Source organism: Pseudorca crassidens, chromosome 4 (assembly GCF_039906515.1).
Source record: "Pseudorca crassidens isolate mPseCra1 chromosome 4, mPseCra1.hap1, whole genome shotgun sequence".
NCBI classification, from domain to species: Eukaryota; Metazoa; Chordata; class Mammalia; order Artiodactyla; family Delphinidae; genus Pseudorca; species Pseudorca crassidens.
Genome location: NC_090299.1, coordinates 126,331,350 through 126,349,717, shown reverse-complemented (window position 1 = coordinate 126,349,717; position 18,368 = coordinate 126,331,350). Strand labels below are relative to the sequence as shown.

Sequence of the window (18,368 nt, the reverse complement as noted above, 5' to 3'; positions counted from 1 at the left end):
AAAATGGCTGTATCATTTTGCTTTCCCACCAACAATGAATAACAGTGCCTGCTGCTTCACATCCTGGCCAGCGTTTGGTGCTGTCAGTGTTCTGGATTTTGGCCATTTTAATAGGTGTGTAGTCGTATCTCTTTGTTGTTTTAATTTGCACTTCCCTGATGACAAATGATGTGGAACATCATTCCATATGCTTATTTGTTATCTGTGCTGAGGTCTCTGTTGAGATCTTTGGCCCATATCTTAATCAAGTTGTTTGCTTTCTTATTGTTGACTTTTAAGAGTTCCTTATATATTTCGGATAACAGTCCTTTATTAGATATGTCTTTTGCAAATATTTTCTTTCAGTATGTGGCTCATCTTCCCATTCTCTTGATACTGTCTTTCACAGAGCAAAAGTTCTTCATTTTAATGTAGTCTAGTTTATCAATTAATTTTTTAATGAGTCATGTCTTTGGTGGTGTATCTAAAAAGTCACCATACCCAAGATCATCTAGGTTTTCTCCTATGTTACCTCCTAGGAGTTTCACAGTTTTGCATTTTACACTTAGGTCTATGATCCATTTTGAGTTAATTTTGTGAAGTGTGTAACGTCTGTGTTTAGATTTATTTTTTTACACATGGATGCCCAGTTAGTCCAGCACCATTTGTTGAAAAGACTATCTTTGCCCTATTATATTGCCTTTGTTCTTTTGTCAAAGACCAGTTGACTATATTTATAGGGGTCTGTTTCTGGGCTCTCTATTCTGTTCCACTGATCTATTTGTCTATTCTTTCACCAATATCACACTTGAACTTGTAGCCTTATCATAAATCTTGAAGTCAGATAGCATCAGTCTTCCAATTTTGTTCTTCTTCAATATTGTGTTAGCTATTCTGGTCTTTTGCCTCTCCATATAAACTTTAGAATCATTTTAGTGGTGTCCACAAAATAATTTGCTGAGATTTTGAATGTGATTGCATTAAATCTATAGATCAAGTTAGGAAGAACTGACATCTGTACAATATTGAGACTACCTATCCATTAACATGAAATATCTATCCATTTATTTAGTTCTTTGATTTTGTTCATTGGAGTCTTGTAGTTTTCCTCATAAAGATCTTATACATATTTTGTTATCTTTAAACCTAAGTATTTCATTTTTGGAGGGTACTAATGTAAATGGTAGTGTGTTTTTAATTTCAAAGTCTTGTTCATTGTTGGTATCCAGGAAGCAATTAACTTTTGTATATTAACCTTGTATCCTGCAACCTTGATATAAATGGCTTGCTAGTTCCAGAGGGTTTTTGTCAATTCTTTCAGATTTGCTACACAAATGATCATATGATCTGCAAACAAAGATAGTTTTCTTTCTTCCCAATCTGTATGCCTTTATATCCTTTTATTGCTTTATTGCATCAGCAAGAACTTCCAGCATGAAGTTGAAAAGAAGTGGTGAGAGAGAGTGGTGAGAGAGGATGTCCTTGTCATGTACCTGATCTTAGGAAAACTCTGAGTTACTCACGTTAGGTATGATGTTAGCTGTAGTTTTTTTGTAGATAGTCTTTATCAAGTTGAGAAAGTTCCTCTCTATTTCCTGTTTACTGAGAGGTTTTATTATGAATGGGTGTTGGATTTTGCCCAACTATGTTAGTGGATTCATCTATTTCTCCTTGTAGTTCTATCAGTTTTTGACTTACATAGTTTGATGCTATGTTGTTAGGCAGATACACAATTACAATTGTTAATGTATTCTTGGAGAATTGACCCCTTTACCATTATGTAATGCTCTTCTTCACCTTTGATAACATTCCTTAATTTGCAACCTGCTCTGTCTGAAATTAATATAGCTGCTCCTGCTTTATCTTGATTATTGTTAGCATGGTACATTTTTCTCCATCCATTTACTTTTAACCTATATATGTCTTTATATTTAAAGTGGGTTTCTTGTAGACAGCATACCATTGGGTTGTGTTTTTTGACCTACTCTGACAATGTCTGCCTTTTAATTGGTGGATTTAGATCATTTAATGTTCAAAGTGATTACTGACACAGTTGGATTCAGATCTACTATATCTGATAGGTTTTCTATTTGTTGCCCTTGTTCTTTGTTCTTATTTTTCTCTTCTACTTTTCTCTGCCTTTTGTAATTTTAATTGAGGATTTTATATGTTTCTATTTTCTCTCATTTCAAAGCATACCTATTATCCTTTTTTTTTTACTTTATTTTAATGGTTGCCCTGGAGTTCACAATATACATTTATAGCTAATCTAAATCCACTTTCAAATAACACTATCCTACTTCATGGGTAGTGCAAATACCTTACAATAACAAAATAATTCTAATTCCTCCCTCCCATCCCTTGTATAATTGTTGTCATTCACTTCACTTATACATACATGTACATATATCAGCATATATAATTATACCTAAGCTATATATGTATATTGTAATTGAGTATATTATTAGTATTATTTTGAACATGTTATCTGTAAGATCACTTAGGAATAAGAAAAATAAATGTTTTATTTTACCTTCTTATTTCTTCTTCAGTGCTCTTCTTTACTTTTTGTAGTCTGAGTTTCTGACCTATATTATTTCCCCTCTAAGAAATTTCTTTTAACACTTTTTGCAAGGCAGATATACTGGCAACAAATTCCCTCAATTTTTGTTTGTCTGAGGAAGTCCTTCATTTTTTAAGTATAATTTTTAAGGGTACAGAATTCTGGGTTGGTGTTTTATTTCTCTCAACATTTTAACTATTTCATGCCATTCTTCTTACTTGCATGGTTTTGGATAAGTCAAATGTAATTCTTTTTTTTTTTTTTCTCCAGAGGCCAGGTGCCTTCCCCATCTGGCTTCTTTCAGAATTTTTGTCTTTATCTTTAATTTTCTATAGTTTGAAGATGATACGCCTAGGTGTAGTTTTTTGGAATTTATTCCGCTTGGTGTTCTCTGGACTTCATGGATCTGTGGTTTGGTGTCTGACATTAATTTGGGGAAATTCTCAGTTATTATTGTTATAAATATTTCTTCTGTTTCTTTCTTCTCCCTCTGGTATTCCCATATGTTACTCCTTTTGTAGTTGCCCCACAGTCCCTAGATACTTTGTTCTGTTTTTTATTTCAGTTTTTGTTCTCTTTGCTTTTCAGTGTTCAAGGAGTCTATTGATATAATTTCTAGCTCAGAGAATCTTTCCTCAGCCACCTTTCCAAGAAGCCCATCAGAGGCATTCTTCATTTCTGTTACAATATTTTTTATTTTTATCATTTCTTTGGGGTTCTTTCTTGGGATTTCCATCTCTCTGCCTACCTTGCCCATCTGTTCTTGCATGCTGTCTATTTTATGCATAATCAGCATATTTAATCATAGTTGTTTTAAATTCTCAGTCTGATAATTCCAACATCCCTGCCACGTCTGCTTCTGACATTTGCTTTGTCTTTACAAATTGTGTTTTTTGCGTTTTTGTATACCTTGTAGTATACATGTAGCTAGTCATGACATAGTGGGTAAAAGAAACTGCTGTAAAAAGGTCTTTAGTAACGTGGTGATAAGGTGCTGGGGGAGAGGAAGTGTTCTAATGATTAGGTCTCAGTCTCTTATGGAGCCTATGTCTCTTGACTGTGAACTTTATGAATGTTTCCCAGTTTTTTTCTTCCTCCTTAGGTGGGACAGGATGGTCAGAGTGGACTGGAGTTGGGTATTTCCCTTCCACAGGTTTAATTAGGCTCTGATAATACCCAGCAGGTTAGGCTCTGGTTAATTAGTTTCCTCTGAAGGCAGGCCTTGTTAAGAAGAATGGAGTGCTCTGGCATATTTCAAAATGGTTCATTTTCTCATATTTACTGTGGGAATCTGATTGAGCTCCTGGAGGTAAATATCGCAGTATTGTGGAGGCCCCTTTATGACTGGATCCTCTGGAATTTTTAACTCTCAGAATTGTGCTCCTGCCATTTGTCAATTACAGTTCATTTTTCTTACCCCAGCACTGGTTCCCACATCGGATTCTGCTCATGAGTCTCTGCTCTGGTAAGCTGTGACTTTGTATGCCTGTCTCTCCAGTCTTAGGGGCAGCAGTTTGCCCTGTGTCTCCCCTCTTTTACGAATCCAAGAAGACTTGTTGATTTTTTAGTCTGTTCAGCTTTTTTACTTGTTGTTAAGATAGAGTGTTGACTTCCAAGCTCCTTACGTACAGAAGCAGAAACCAGAAGTCCTCATTTATTATTTTTTTTAATCAAGAAACAGACTGTAATATCCATCCTAATCAAGCAATAATAAATTCATTAAATATAATAAAAATCAGGATTCTGAAAGTTAAGATAGAAATTGGAAAACCTGTTCTTCACGCAGAATTTCAACACTAATAAGCAACATGTAATGGATATCTGTTGTTTAGTCTGCTCAGTGTCCTTTAACTGTTCTTCTGTTATAAATATGTAGTTTTCCTTTGGGGAGCTACTCCCTCCCCTCAATGAATATAGTTTCTAAGTTTCTATGCAACTCCCAAGCAGATTTCTTTGCCCTATCAAGGCAAAGTGTTGGACACATAACTCAAGCTAAACCAACCTAGAATTTGAATTTAAAGCTCAAGAATAAAAAGTCATAAAGTGATAGCAGCTTTTCTATCCCCCAGAGGCAAACAGAGATTGCCTCTTATTTTTTGCTCCTTAGATCTCTGGAGCAGCTCTGGTTCATGTTCTTTCTGAAATCTCATTCTTTAGCTATCTTTCCTTTAAATTTCCTTTTTGTTTAGCCAGAATGAGATCCTAATAAATTAATCCACATATACATCAACTTAAAAAGTAAATAGCTTGAAGCAATAAAAATATCGCCTACTTGTGTTGTCTATGGGTAATTATATGTAAATTTTATGTAAATTATTAATGGTTAAAATAATTCCAAATCTAAAATCAAATCAGAAATGATAGCATCACATACATTTTTTTCTGTCCATCCATTCCTCTAGCTCTGTAAGGTTTATAATTTGTCTCGTCCTCCAAAGACCAAGTCGATATTTAACACGATGGATTAGTCTGCAATACATGTTTATAACTGTTCTCAAATCTGGTCCATGATACAAAGCCTATAAAAGAGCAATATAGACAGCTGAACTCTTTATATATTTCTGCTATTTATATTTAATCTGATTTTGCCCTATTCATTTCATCTGTCTCACCCAGTTTCTCAGATTATGATGTATTTTATTTATGTTTTTAAATAAGTTTGGTTAAATACATGCATTATAGAGTGGGTTAATCTCCCTAAAGTTCAGAGAACATCATTTTGAGTTGCTCTGTTATTACATACTCATACTTCCCATAAAAAAGAGGTTTTGGTGATGGGTGATAGAAGCTTCCTAGGCTGGTGTACAGATTTTTATAATATGTAGCCCACTTAGCCAGGAAAAAAAATAGAAGTTTTATTAAGGCATTACTCTGTAATGGATGATTCTTACCTAAGCTATCCACTCTGGGTGCTCAAATCCTTGTATTTTCTTTCTCTTGAAAATTATATATTTATGTATTGTACCTATTTTTCACTGGGTATTTTCAGATTTTACTTGTTGATTTCTAAAAACACCATCAATATTAAAGAAAGTAACCCTTTTCAGCATATGTGCAAATGTTGTTCTGTCAGTTTACCTTTAATCTGTGACTATATTTTTCTGTATGTTCATTTTATACATTCTACTATAATACACTTTTTTTTTTTTTTTTTTGCGGTATGTGGGCCTCTCACTGCTGTGGCCTCTCCCGTTGCGGAGCACAGGCTCCGGACGTGCAGGCTCAGCGGCCATGGCTTACGGGCCCAGCCGCTCCACAGCATGTGGGATCTTCCCGGACCGGGGCACGAACCCACGTCCCCTGCATCAGCGGCCGGACTCTCAACCACTGCGCCACCAGGGAAGCCCTATAATACACTTTTTTAAATTAAAGTATAAAAATTCATCTATTTCAGGTTTTTTTTTTTTTGGTTTTGTAAACAGCCAGTTCCATTTTATTTACCAATTCAAATATTTTTATTTTCTAGCTCATTAATTTCTCTACTTATCTTTATTAATTCCTTTTTTTTAAGGTTTATTTTCTCCTTCTTGGCTTCTTGAATTAAAGACTTAATTAACCTATTTTCATTAATTTTTTACAAATGTACTGAAGTTCATAAAATTCCTTCTGAGTCCACTTTCCTTTGATGTGCTTTGCATACCATTATACAAGTAAAAACACTAAAGCATAACATCTTTAAATGACTTTCCCACGGTCCTATAGTTAGTAAATTGCAGAATTGGTTCTGAATTCAAAATAAGGACAATTCAGAGCCCACACTTTTAATTATATAAGTATTCCTCTTAATTTACTTGAATTTCACATTTTTCACCCATTCTGTAAATTTTTGTTTTGGTTTCTTTCCTAGTATAGTTACTATTACACTTATGATTGTTCTTGCTCTTATTTATTTTCTGTTTTGCGTGATTCTTGGAAGATTGTTTTTATTATTTTATTTTTCTTCACCTTTTTAAAACACTATGTTTAAGCCTATATTTTTTAATTTATCAAAACTATCAATGAAATAATATTTCTTGATTTACCTAAATAAAAAAATAAATTAGCATAATTTCACTACTTTCCTTTTCTCCTTCCATCTGAATTCCATCAGAATCAGGCAGATTCTGAATGTTTGCTAATGTCTTTCAACATTTAATAACATTTTCCAGTGTGTATTTTTAATCTGCCTTTTGTTCAATAGGCTCTTGTCATTTTGTTGTTGTTGTTTTGTTTTGTTTTAAATAATGGATTGGTCACACTTTATTTATGGTTTTTAATTTTTTTTTAAACATCTTTATCAGAGTATAATTGCTTTACAATAGTGTGTTAGTTTCTGCTGTATAACAAAGTGAATCAGTTATACATATACATATATCCCCATATCTCTTCCCTCTTGCGTCTCCCTCCCTCCCACCCTCCCTATCCCACCCCTCTAGGTGGTCACAAAGCACCAAGCTGATCTCCCTGTGCTATGTGGCTGCTTCCCACTAGCTATCTATTTTACATTTCGTAGTGAGGTGGATGGACCTACAGTCTGTCATACAGAGTGAAGTAAGCCACACTTTTGGAGCACTCTCCATAATGTGAATCTTAGCAGAAGGCATAACTCACTTCCTACAATTTGAAGCCACAAATCAGTTGCTCATGATCCAAGCCTCCTCTGTTGCTGGGATGCAGACATGTGACAAAGCTTCCTCCATTATCTACACCAGACTCAGGTTTTCACTCGAAACTAATAATGCTTTTAAAAGTGAAACAAACAGTGAGAAATCTATTTGTGTGGTAGAGTAACCGTGGCAGCAATATCCATTTTCTAAGGGTAGCATTGGTGGAAGCAGAACAGGATTCAGCATTTGCAACAGACTCTGTGCAGGATTTGACTGGAGTCCAAGGAGCTATCTAGGCTAGCCTTCATCATTCCTTCATGTTCCTGAGCTTAATTCTTCAGACCTCTGCCCAATATTCTAGTCAATACCTTTCTGCTTAAGTCTGCCAGTAGGTTTCTTTTGCTAATAATTAAGAATCAAGCATTGTTTTAATTGTATTCTTAGAACATGAGGCAAAAGGTCCCTGCTTGAAGTGTTGCTTAGTTGAATGATGACATTTGCTAAGAGAGCAGGGGCATTTGGTCAGTCACCAAACCCAATATGAGTGTTTTTCCTCTGAATTTAATAAATCCTCTTTTGTGGACACAACCTGTCTTGTGAAGAAACCCTTCTCAGATCTGAGGCATTCAGAAGGCTACCTAGGAGGTTTTCATGGTTAAGAACTTGGGTCAGAGAAAATGGCAATGGTCCATCTGTGTGGTTCTTATTATAGCATGCCTCTCTGCCAGCCTTCTGTACAGAAATATGCCTCAGTTATGATGCTATGTCATCTCAGTATGTGGATCTTTCACCATATTTCTAAACGTTTCTCAAGACAGAATTAATCAGAAAAATGTACAAATTGATATTTACAACAGCAATATTGAAATAAAAGACAATGCAAATTACTGATTCTAATTTTCCAATCCATGTTGATTTAAAGTGTAAATGTATCATGCTTATCGTATATCAGGATTTAAAAATATTTTCCAAATGTAAGTCAGCTTTTTATTTGATATGGTCATGTCTTTTTTTAAAGTAATGAATTGACTGCTTGTTGGGAGGATTCCACTACCATATGATACTTAGTGGAACTTAATTTCTTTGATTACTAGCAAGAGTAGCTTCTTTCATGTTTACAAGCCATTTATGTTTCTCCTACTGTGAAGTACTAGTTCTTCTACCTATTTTTGCCTAGGCCTTCATTCCTAGCAGCATTGGAAATCACTGATCTAACCCTCTTTATTATACTGTGTCTGAACTTCCTTGATCTAGCATATTCTGGTTTTCTTCATACCTCTCTAGCTATGGAATTCATTTGTGGAATCCTCATCTCTGCCTTCTCCCTTGAGCATTGGTATTTCTCACTCTTGCCTTTTCATGCCTCTCTCCTTACTTTACATATGTTCTCTGGACAATGACATCAATTCCAATGTCTCTAGACAGTATCACTAATAATGATTCTCAAATCTATGGATGAGGGCAGAGTACAGAGGGTATCCTTGTTCAGGGACCTGAATCAAAATGTGTAGAAAAGATTTCCCAGATTTCACATCCTCTCATCCCATTCTCCACCATGTTGAAAATAATTTATTCAAAGACATGTGCCAGGGAAGTTCTAGACCTTGTAGATTAGTGAACAGAAAAGACAAAATTCCTGTCTCACAATGAGTTACATTCTGATGGAAGGAAAAATAATCCAATAAACAAATATATATGTATTAGGTGGCAGTCCGTGGTATGAAGAACAATAGTGTTTTAAACGGAATAGGGAGTGACCAGAGTAAGTGTTATTTTTTTATAGGGTAGTATGGGGCAGGCTTTTTGATAATGTAACAATGAACAGAAAGACGAATGAAATAAGAGAGCCATGCAGTCACCTTGGGAAAGAGCTTTCTCAGAGATAAAATGACAATCATTGCCAAATTGAGCCACTTTTATGGGTGGGATGGTTTTATATTCTTCTTCAGGTGTGTTAAGGTGGAAAAAGTTTAAGAACTACTGACGAATCTCAAATGTTTCCCTATGGCCCAGTCTTCCTTCTGAGCTTAGACTCATATACCCAACTGCTTCCCAGACATCTCAAGGATGTTCCATAGGCACTTCAAACTCAGTGTTGAAAACTCGACTCTGTCTCCTTTCCTTTCCTCCCACCTCTCCCACTCACTCCTCCGAAGTTCTATATTTCACAATCATCCATCAGGTTGCCCAAGACAAAAACCTAGGATCCATTCCTGACTCTTCCAGCTCCCTTATCTCCAAATCTAATCAAACCCAATGTCCTACCTACTGTGCAATTCTCCAACTTTGCCCCAAGCCACCACCATCATGCACTGGATTACTGAAAAAGCATACTAGTTGTTCTTTCTCTAATTTTGCCACCTTCTTTCCCCAATTCATTGTCCAGAGTCAGTAATTTTTCTAAAATAAAAAATCTCTTCATGTCACTGACCTGCTTTAAAGTCATCCATTCCCATACACTATGTATAAACTCCTTAGCATGGTTTTTAAGAACATTGTTAATCTGCTCCTACCTTCATCTTCCTCTACTGCCACTGTCCTCCTCCCAGCCAGCCCCCTAAATGTCTGTATCGTCTAAGGCCGTTGAGATTCCCTGGGCCTACAACTCTCTCAACCTCCCCATCTACATGACAAAACACAACTACCCTTCATCCTCCAGATCTCAATTTGTTGACACTACCCCCACACTAGACACAGTCCTTTGGGTTCAGTGGTCTTTCTAAGTTCTCTAATAATACCTAAGACTTAGTTACCTCCATTTCTATCTGGACTATTTGCTCTATACATCAGGCAAGATATCAGATCTAGTAAATAGTAACTATGATCACATTTCTTAAAAAGTGTTCTGGAATACATTAATACAGTTCTCCCAGTACCTGAGAGTTAACACATTTATGTAATAAAACTATTCCATATGAGGTCACCAGTGCCACAGGTCCATGAATGGGCTTCAGAATTTTCTTTTTATTTCTTATTGGGTTTTTTTTTAGATAATGAGAGGAAATCCATACTTTATCAAATTTTCAAAGGATTCTGTAACCCCCAAAAGAATAAAGACCACTGACCTATGCATGGGATATTAAAACTCAGATTTCTAGGATTTCTCCAATTTTATTTATTCAACAAATATTTATTCAAAGCCAATTTTGAACACTTTTTTATTGCAACCACCAGCCATTCAAATGTTTTAGAATTTCAGTATTTTTGACAAACAGCAACTGAACATATCAACTTAAGACTAAAATTTTAAAATTTAAATTATAAATATTCACGGAAAAATCTTTAAGTTAAAATCTTAGAGGCATTACACTGAGGAAAATACTGTTTTTGTGTCTTTAGGATTTTTTTCTGGATCATATTAACTTATACCAAAACACATGCAAACAAACAACATAGAAATTTTAAAAGGAAAAGGATATTTTTAATGGTGGAAATAAATAATGCTGATGGTTAAAGGCAGCAATTTCTGTGGTCTCCTTATGACTGATATAATTCAATGCTGCTTCATTATTTCTAAATAAACCCAAACTAGAGCATTTCACAGGAAATGGTGGAAACTATACAGTCTCCTGAGGTACTTTAGAGCAACATTCTAGCAGATATTGTCTACAGCCACAAGCTCTGAAGTGCCAGCCGAACAATATGACTATGTAAGTTTCCCAGTGGAGGGATTCCCACAGTGCTGACAATTACCCAGTGATTTGCTGTGCAGCCTTTACACCAGAAAGTCTATCAGGAATTCCCCCAACAGCAACACTGCACAAGGCTCAGTCCTGGAACCGGACTATGCATGCATTACAGGCCTGCCACATGACCATTTCAACAGTAAGCAGAACAACATTAACTGTATCAGCAGAGCAGCCATGCAACATACACACCAATGGTGGAATAAAAAAGAAAATCAATGATCATAACAAATTTCACAACCAAATCAAAGTAAACAATCTAGTTTATATTTGCTCAGACCCTTGAAAAAGGCTTCTCATTCTTTTTATCTCAATTCTACCTCCACATAGAAATTCAACATTTTCCTTGCCGAGCTCTCCTTTTCACTATCATCTTGGGCTCACTCTTGCTCTCTACGTTTTCTAGACCCATTTTGTCCCAGAGGTTATGGATGATGCTACCGTTCTCTCCAACATCAGGAAATGCTAAAATTAAGTTAAATTATAATATAAGTATATTATCATATACATAATATCGTGTATGATATATTTATTTATATATGTTTATATATATATATATGAATAATTAGAGTGCCCTGATAAACTTCTACAACTATATTTTGTTGAATTAATTCATCCATTCTAAGACATTTATGGAATAGCTACCATATGCCAAGCACTATTCTAAGCCTTTGGACATGGTAGCAAACAAGACAGAAAACAATATAAACATATACAAACAAGAAAATAAACAAGAAAAACAGCAGATAATAAGTGAATATAGTTAAAATAAGAGAGAATGCATGTATCAAAACAGTATGTGGTGCTATATAATATAAAAGTAAAGAGTATGTACTCCCAAACAGGTCACAGAAATTGTAGTGCCCATGACAGAGGTGTAAACAAAAGGTCAAAATGTAGAGGACTGGGCACAATAACGACCAAAAATAGAGAGCTCAGCTCTGCTTGATGGACCAAAAAAGGTGTCTAGGTATGAACACTTAAGCAAGATCTTAAAGAATGAGTTGGAGTTTATCAGAAAATTAGGAAGAGTATACCAGTCTGAGAGAACAGTATAAAAACATAAGATAATAGGAAACAATCAGGGAATTAAAGGATTTGGGCTTTGCTAGAGCACAGGGTATTAGTGAAGAAGTGTCCTGTGATGAGGCTGGACAGTGGGAAATGGCCAGACCAGGGAGGCCATGTGTACTATGTTAGAGAATTCATATTTCATCTGATAAGAAACATGGGGCTTTCAAAAGACTATAAAGAAATGGAATAAGGTCATCAGAGTGGAATTTCCTCAACTGCAGATGACAGATTAGATGGGAGTAGGTCTACAGGCAGGGAGGCCAATTAGGAGACTACTGCAGTTCTCCATGTGAAGAGTGATGAATAGGAGCTATGGTAAGAGCCCAGAGAGGAAGAGCAGCACAGGAAATGTTAAGGAAGTGGTGACCAACTGAATATGGGGGTGAGAAAGTTGAAGGAGACTAAGAAAACTCCAGGTGTATAGCTTGGACAATGGGTGGTGGGACAGTCCACCAAAATAGGTAGTACAGGAAAGGAAGAACTTTGTGGAGTAAGAAAATAAGTTCATTGAAGGCTCCGTGGAGTTTGGTTTAACTATGGACCTTGCAAATGGGGAATTAAATGCCTAAATCTAGAGCTGGAGAGATAGGTCTGGGATAGGGCCTTAGATTAGATTAGGGAGCAATCAGCTATAAAGTAGTTTAAGTTGATGATACAATATGTAGAATGAGCATGGGCTTTGGGGTCAGACAAGGGTTTGAATTCTAGCTCTGTCACTTACCAGGAGGGCAACTCTAGTCAAATGACTTAATTTCTCTGAGCATCAGTTCCTTCACATATAAAATGTGAAGCAGAGATTTCACAGAATTACTGAAAGATTAACTATATGGAATGCTTACTTATTGTCAGAGTTTTACACGCATTATCACATTGAATCATCAGAACTACAAATGTATGTTATATGTACATATTAATGCATGTACAAATATACACACGTCGATAGGCAAATGGACTAACTTCTAACAGCAAGCCTGTATTCTCAGAGAAATTCATTCAGGGTGCCCAATGAGAGGCCATTTGGGGGGGGGGGTCCTCCCAGATAATCCAGGAATTCAAGTGGGCACTCCTGATCTATTCTTCTATTTCTAGTTGGTTTTCCAAATTCCTTTATGAGTAGCACAACTTTAGTCCTCAAGGTGAAACATTTTTGGATTCTCTCAAAGTTTTGCCAAAATCCATCCACTCAGGTTCTTCTGCATTTGCCCAGCCAAAATAGGTCCTTATGTTTTATTCTGAGTGTCAGGATTGCTGTTTATAAAAGTTGCTCAGGTGGGTGTGTGGATGTGTGTGTAGTTTCTTTTTAAGGTGAAGGTTTATGCACTGAAAGAGTATTCAGGAGTGTGGGAAGTGGAAAGTTACTTTAAACAGAGAATAAGCAGATAGCATAGGAGAAACAAAATCAATGCAAATAGGTGGTCCCAGCCTTAGAGTAAAAGTAATCCCAGAACTGTTGGGTTAAGGATAAGCTAGGCACTTGTTCACAGTCTCCAGCTTGATACAATCTGAAACTGTCACAAGAGTATATTATAAATAAAATTTTCTTAAACCAAAGAATGTAGACAGAACTTTATTTAGAAAAATCATAGGTATATTGACAAGGTGACTACTCAAAAGTCTGCTTAATTGAATCTAAATGTCCATTGATGGATGAATGGATAAAGAAAATGTGGTACACCAGTCAGATGGCCATCATCAAAAATCTACAAACAATAAAGGCTGGAGAGGGTGTGGTGAAAATGGAACACTCTTGCACTGTTGGTGGGAATGTAAATTGATAGAGCCACTATGGAGAACAGTATGGAGGTTCCTTAAAAAACTAAAAATAGAACTACCATATGATCCAGCAATCCCACTACTGGGCATATACCCTGAGAAAGCCATAATTCAAAAATAGACATGTATCACAATGTTCATTGCAGCACTATTTACAATAGCCAGGACAGAGAAACAACCTAAGTGTCCATCGACAGATGAATGGATAAAAAAGATGTGGCACATATATACAACGGAATATTACTCAGCCATAAAAAGAAATGAAATTGAGTTATTTGTAGTGAGGTAGATGGACCTAGAGACTGTCATACAGAGTGAAGTAAGTCAGAAAGAGAAAAACAAATACCGTATGCTAACACATATATATGGAATCTAAAAAAAATTGGTTCTGAAGAACCTATGGTCAGGACAGGAATAAAGACGCAGACGTAGAGAATGGACTTGAGGACACAGGGGAGGGGAGAAGGGGAAGCTGGGATGAAGTGAGAAAGTGAGATTGACATATATACACTACCAAATGTAAAACAGATAGCTAGTGACAAGCAGCTGCATAGCACAGGGAGATCAGCTTGGTGCTTTGTGACCACCTAGAGGAGTGGGATAGGGAGAGTGGGAGGGAGGCTCAAGAGGGAGGGAATATGGGGATACATATAGCTGATTCACTTTGATATACAGCAGAAACTAACACAACATTGTAAAGTAATTATACTCCAATAAACATATAAATAAATAAATAAATAAATATCCAGGAGAATGCTTAAAAAAAATGTGGTGTATATATATATATATATATAAAGTATATACATAAATGTATTTTATATATAAATATATATTTATATTTTAAATATATTTAAAATATATATATAAGTCTATACATTTATACATGGCTAAAAATGTGTATATTTATATACTTATACTCAGCCAAAAAAAAAAAAAAAGAATGAAATCTTGCCATTTGTGACAACCTAGAGGATATCTGTATGGACCTAGAGGGCATTATGCTAAGTGAAATAAGTCAGACAGAGGAAGACAAATACTGCATGATTTCACGTATATATGGAATATAAAAAGGAAAACAAATGAATAAACAACAAAACAGAAACAGAGTCATAGATACAAACAGGTTTTTGCCAGAGGAGAGGGGGTCGGAGGGAGGAGAGAAACAGGTAAAAGAGATTAAGAGGTATAAATTTCCAATTGTAAAATATATGAGTCACAGGAATGAAATGTACAGTATGGGGAATTTACTCAGTAATTACATAATATCTTTGTATGGTGACAAATGATAACTACACTTGTTGTGGTGATCATTTTGAAATGTATAAAAGTATCAACTCCTATGTTGTGAAATAGGAACTAACATAGTGTTGTAGGTCAATTACACCTCAAAAACAACAAACAAACTCATAGAAAAAGAGACCAGATTTGTGGTTACCAGAGGAGAGGGGGAGGCGAAGGGGAAATTGGAGGAAGGCAGTCAACAGGTACAAACTTCCAGTTATAGGATAAATGAGTACAAGGGATATCATGTATAGCAAGACAAATATAATGAACTCAGCTGTATGTTATATATGGGAGATGTTAAGAGTAAATCCTGAGAGTTCTCATCACAAGGAAATTTGTTTTCTATTTCTTAATTTTGTATCTATATGAGATGATGCGTGGTCATTAAACTTACTGTGGTAATCATTTTGTGATGTAAGTCAAATCATTAGGCTGTATACGTTAAACTTGTACAGTGCTGTATATCAGTTATATCTCAATAAAACTGGAAGAATAAAAGACTTTTTAAACACATTATAATATTCAATATATGCTTTACCTTGATCATTATTCTTTGGAATCTTTTGCGTTCGAGCCACCCTCTGACAAGTGCCTGCATGATGATGACCATTCTAACAATGTTTTTGGTAATTGCGAATTTTTTCCTTCGCCGGAACACTTGGAAGTTTTCCATTTGTGGTCCAATTCTTTTAACTTTATTGTCAAGTTTATCACTTTTACTTAGAATAGATTTTGGGCTAAAAATAAAATATAAAACTTTCTTATTAGAGTTAATAAGAAAAATAAACTTCTAAAAAGTCTTAAATTCACTTTCATAATGAATATTTTGAAATAGGGAATATATTGAAATAGGAAATATATTTTAATTAGCACATAAAGTTCATAGGTATATCAGCTGAACATTCCAACAGAGCTCTCCAAAGAAGGTTAAATATGCCAGAATTAATATAACATGTATAAATTAATCTTCTGAAGAAGGGAAACCCAAAAGAAAGTGAATCTGTCAAAGCTTATCCACAACTATTCAAAAGAGAGATATAGTACCTAAGGAACAAAATATTTTCCTATGACAGGGCACATTAGTAAAAATAACTTTCCTGTCCCAGAAGCTATTTTAAACTAAAGATTGCTTCAAAATTATTTGGCACTGATAATCTACTTACCAAACATCATCTGAAAAGTAATTTTATTTTCCAAATGCACTCAACTGAGAGGCAGGGTAGTGTATTGTTAGGGCCATGGACTACAGAATCGCAGAAGTGAGGGATCATACTGGAAAACAGGACAAGCCCTGCATCGCTGATATGGATGGTCCGTCCTTGCAGTGATGATGACCATGTGAGAAAACTACAGACTTTCTACTATGAACAGACTGTCTGTAACCTTGGCAATCTTGTGTCTGCTTTTTTTCCTTTATATATCTGTTGCATTTTTTATAGGTAGTCAGTTTTTTTCAAAGTCTTCCAAAGTTCAAAGTGTAGTTTCCTTGCAATTTTTAGCATACAAACATATTTTTCTTTTTTGTTGTTGTTGCTGGATTTTTTTATTTTTTTAACAAAAGACCCCAAATAGCCAAAGCAATCTTGAGAAAGAAAAACGGAGCTGGAGGAATCAGGCTCCTGGACTTCAGACTATACTACAGTAATCAAGACAGTGTGGTACTGGCACAAAAAGTAGCCACTACTGATCAATGACATTTGCTCAAGCACAGAAAATTGTCCTCCATATTTACTTTTGACCTATAGTTAAAGATACAGAACCGAGGCTGTTATTTCTTTGTGTTTGTGTATATAAATGAAAAATGTCCTTTTTGTCTTTGCAAAAGAAAGGAAGTTAGCCTTGTATGATGTTCTTGTAACTGTAGCTTTTTTGTATCTCTGGTTGGTTCTTTCTCTTCTCCTCTCTCTTGAGAAAATTTCTGTAGATTAACGAGTCAAAAATACAACATGTGCTGTAGAGAAATATTCAAGTAGACAAAGCTACTAGAAAAGGCAAAGAAAATAAGGCAAAGTCTTATTTTTGTTTGTTTGAATTAAGATTGATTTTGAATAGCTTAGAAAAGAGGGAGCTCTGCCTTCTAAGAGTATTTTTGCCCTTTAATATAACAATTTTTATGAACAGGCCTCCATGTATGAGATAAACTGGGAATGTGGATGAAATAGAAATGGTCACTTCTGGCTTGGCCAGAGTTTCAAGACCTACTGTGAAATCTAAAGGATCCTGAGTTGATGACTTTTTCTCAGAAGAAATAAGTCTTCTAGAAATACCTAGATGAGCCAACTTTATAGTCAAAGTTTCATGTTCTAACAATAAGGTGTAAAAAAATCTTAAAGGGATATGTGTGACTGACTGTAAGGTGATGTGTAATGCATAGTGTTAAAGTACCAGCAGTGGTCACCACATCTCTTCTGGTCTCCTAAAGTGCCTTGAATGGCTCAGAGTTCTTAGTCATGTAATGAAAAGTATATGTAGTGTGGGAGGGGGTCGGGGGAAGGGAGAAGGAGAAATGAAATTAGCTATTTTTGGTTAAAAGCTGTAGTTAATATGAGTGATTAGAACTACATTAATTAAAAGGATTATAAGGAAACACAAACATGTTTACAAAATGATGGATAGGTTTTGTCTGTTTTTTTATCAATTGAAGAAGAAAAGAATTTTATCTTAGGCCCTAGCCATATGGACTTTCATCAACAGCACATCTCTAAACAATTAGAATGTTAAAAATAAAAGAAAGGGAAATTTAAAGTTGAAGAATAATTTATTGAAGGCTTGATGGAAGGTGAATTATATTTACAAATAATGGGTTTGAAAAGAAGCTATGAAATATACAAAATTTTGAAAAAGTTAGGTCACTTTTGATAAGCAAGCTTAATATTAAAATAGAGAAATGCCTGTGAATGAATACTCAGCTATGGAATGTTGTATAGGTGTTATACAGAAAGAAAGGAAAATTAGAATTTGATTTTCTTTCTGTTACACTGAGAAACTGATTTTTGAATAACAGTCTGCTCCTAATATGACAAAGGAAAAATCGTTCAGTACCTTCATTATAGATTTCCTAGGAAACAAAAGTTCCTGTATCACAAAAATATTTCTCCTATCAGGCTTATAAATCTTTTTTTTCTTCTTCCTTGTGATCTACTTCTTACAAAATCTGGTATTCCTAATATTTAATGTTACTTGTAGATATGTTACTTTTTTTTACTCTAAAGGCACCTATAACTTTTACTGATACTGCGCCTCCTGTGAAAATTCTTTCCAATTCAAATTCAAGCCCCAAATTTAAAAACAAACTGTTGTGATGTCTTTTTAACCTATCTTTTGGGTGTCCCAGATGGCTGCAAGACCATACCAAAGATTTTTTTCCTTCACTGTATAAGAGGAGGAATGCTAGAAATGGCAAGGTATGTGTGGCATAGTTGT

General features: G+C 35.2%; 1 protein-coding gene across 1 annotated transcript in view; it reads right to left on the bottom strand.

Moving 5' to 3' along the window:
- Nucleotides 1-18,368, bottom strand: part of IQCM (IQ motif containing M) — a 349,608-nt gene that overhangs the window by 199,375 nt on the left and 131,865 nt on the right. Inside the window, exons 11-12 of the mRNA XM_067734648.1 lie at nucleotides 15,484-15,682; nucleotides 4,917-5,061 (exon numbers count right to left, since the gene is read on the bottom strand). Of these exons, the coding sequence (XP_067590749.1) occupies nucleotides 4,917-5,061; nucleotides 15,484-15,682 (344 nt within the window). The remainder of the gene's footprint in view (nucleotides 1-4,916; nucleotides 5,062-15,483; nucleotides 15,683-18,368) is intronic.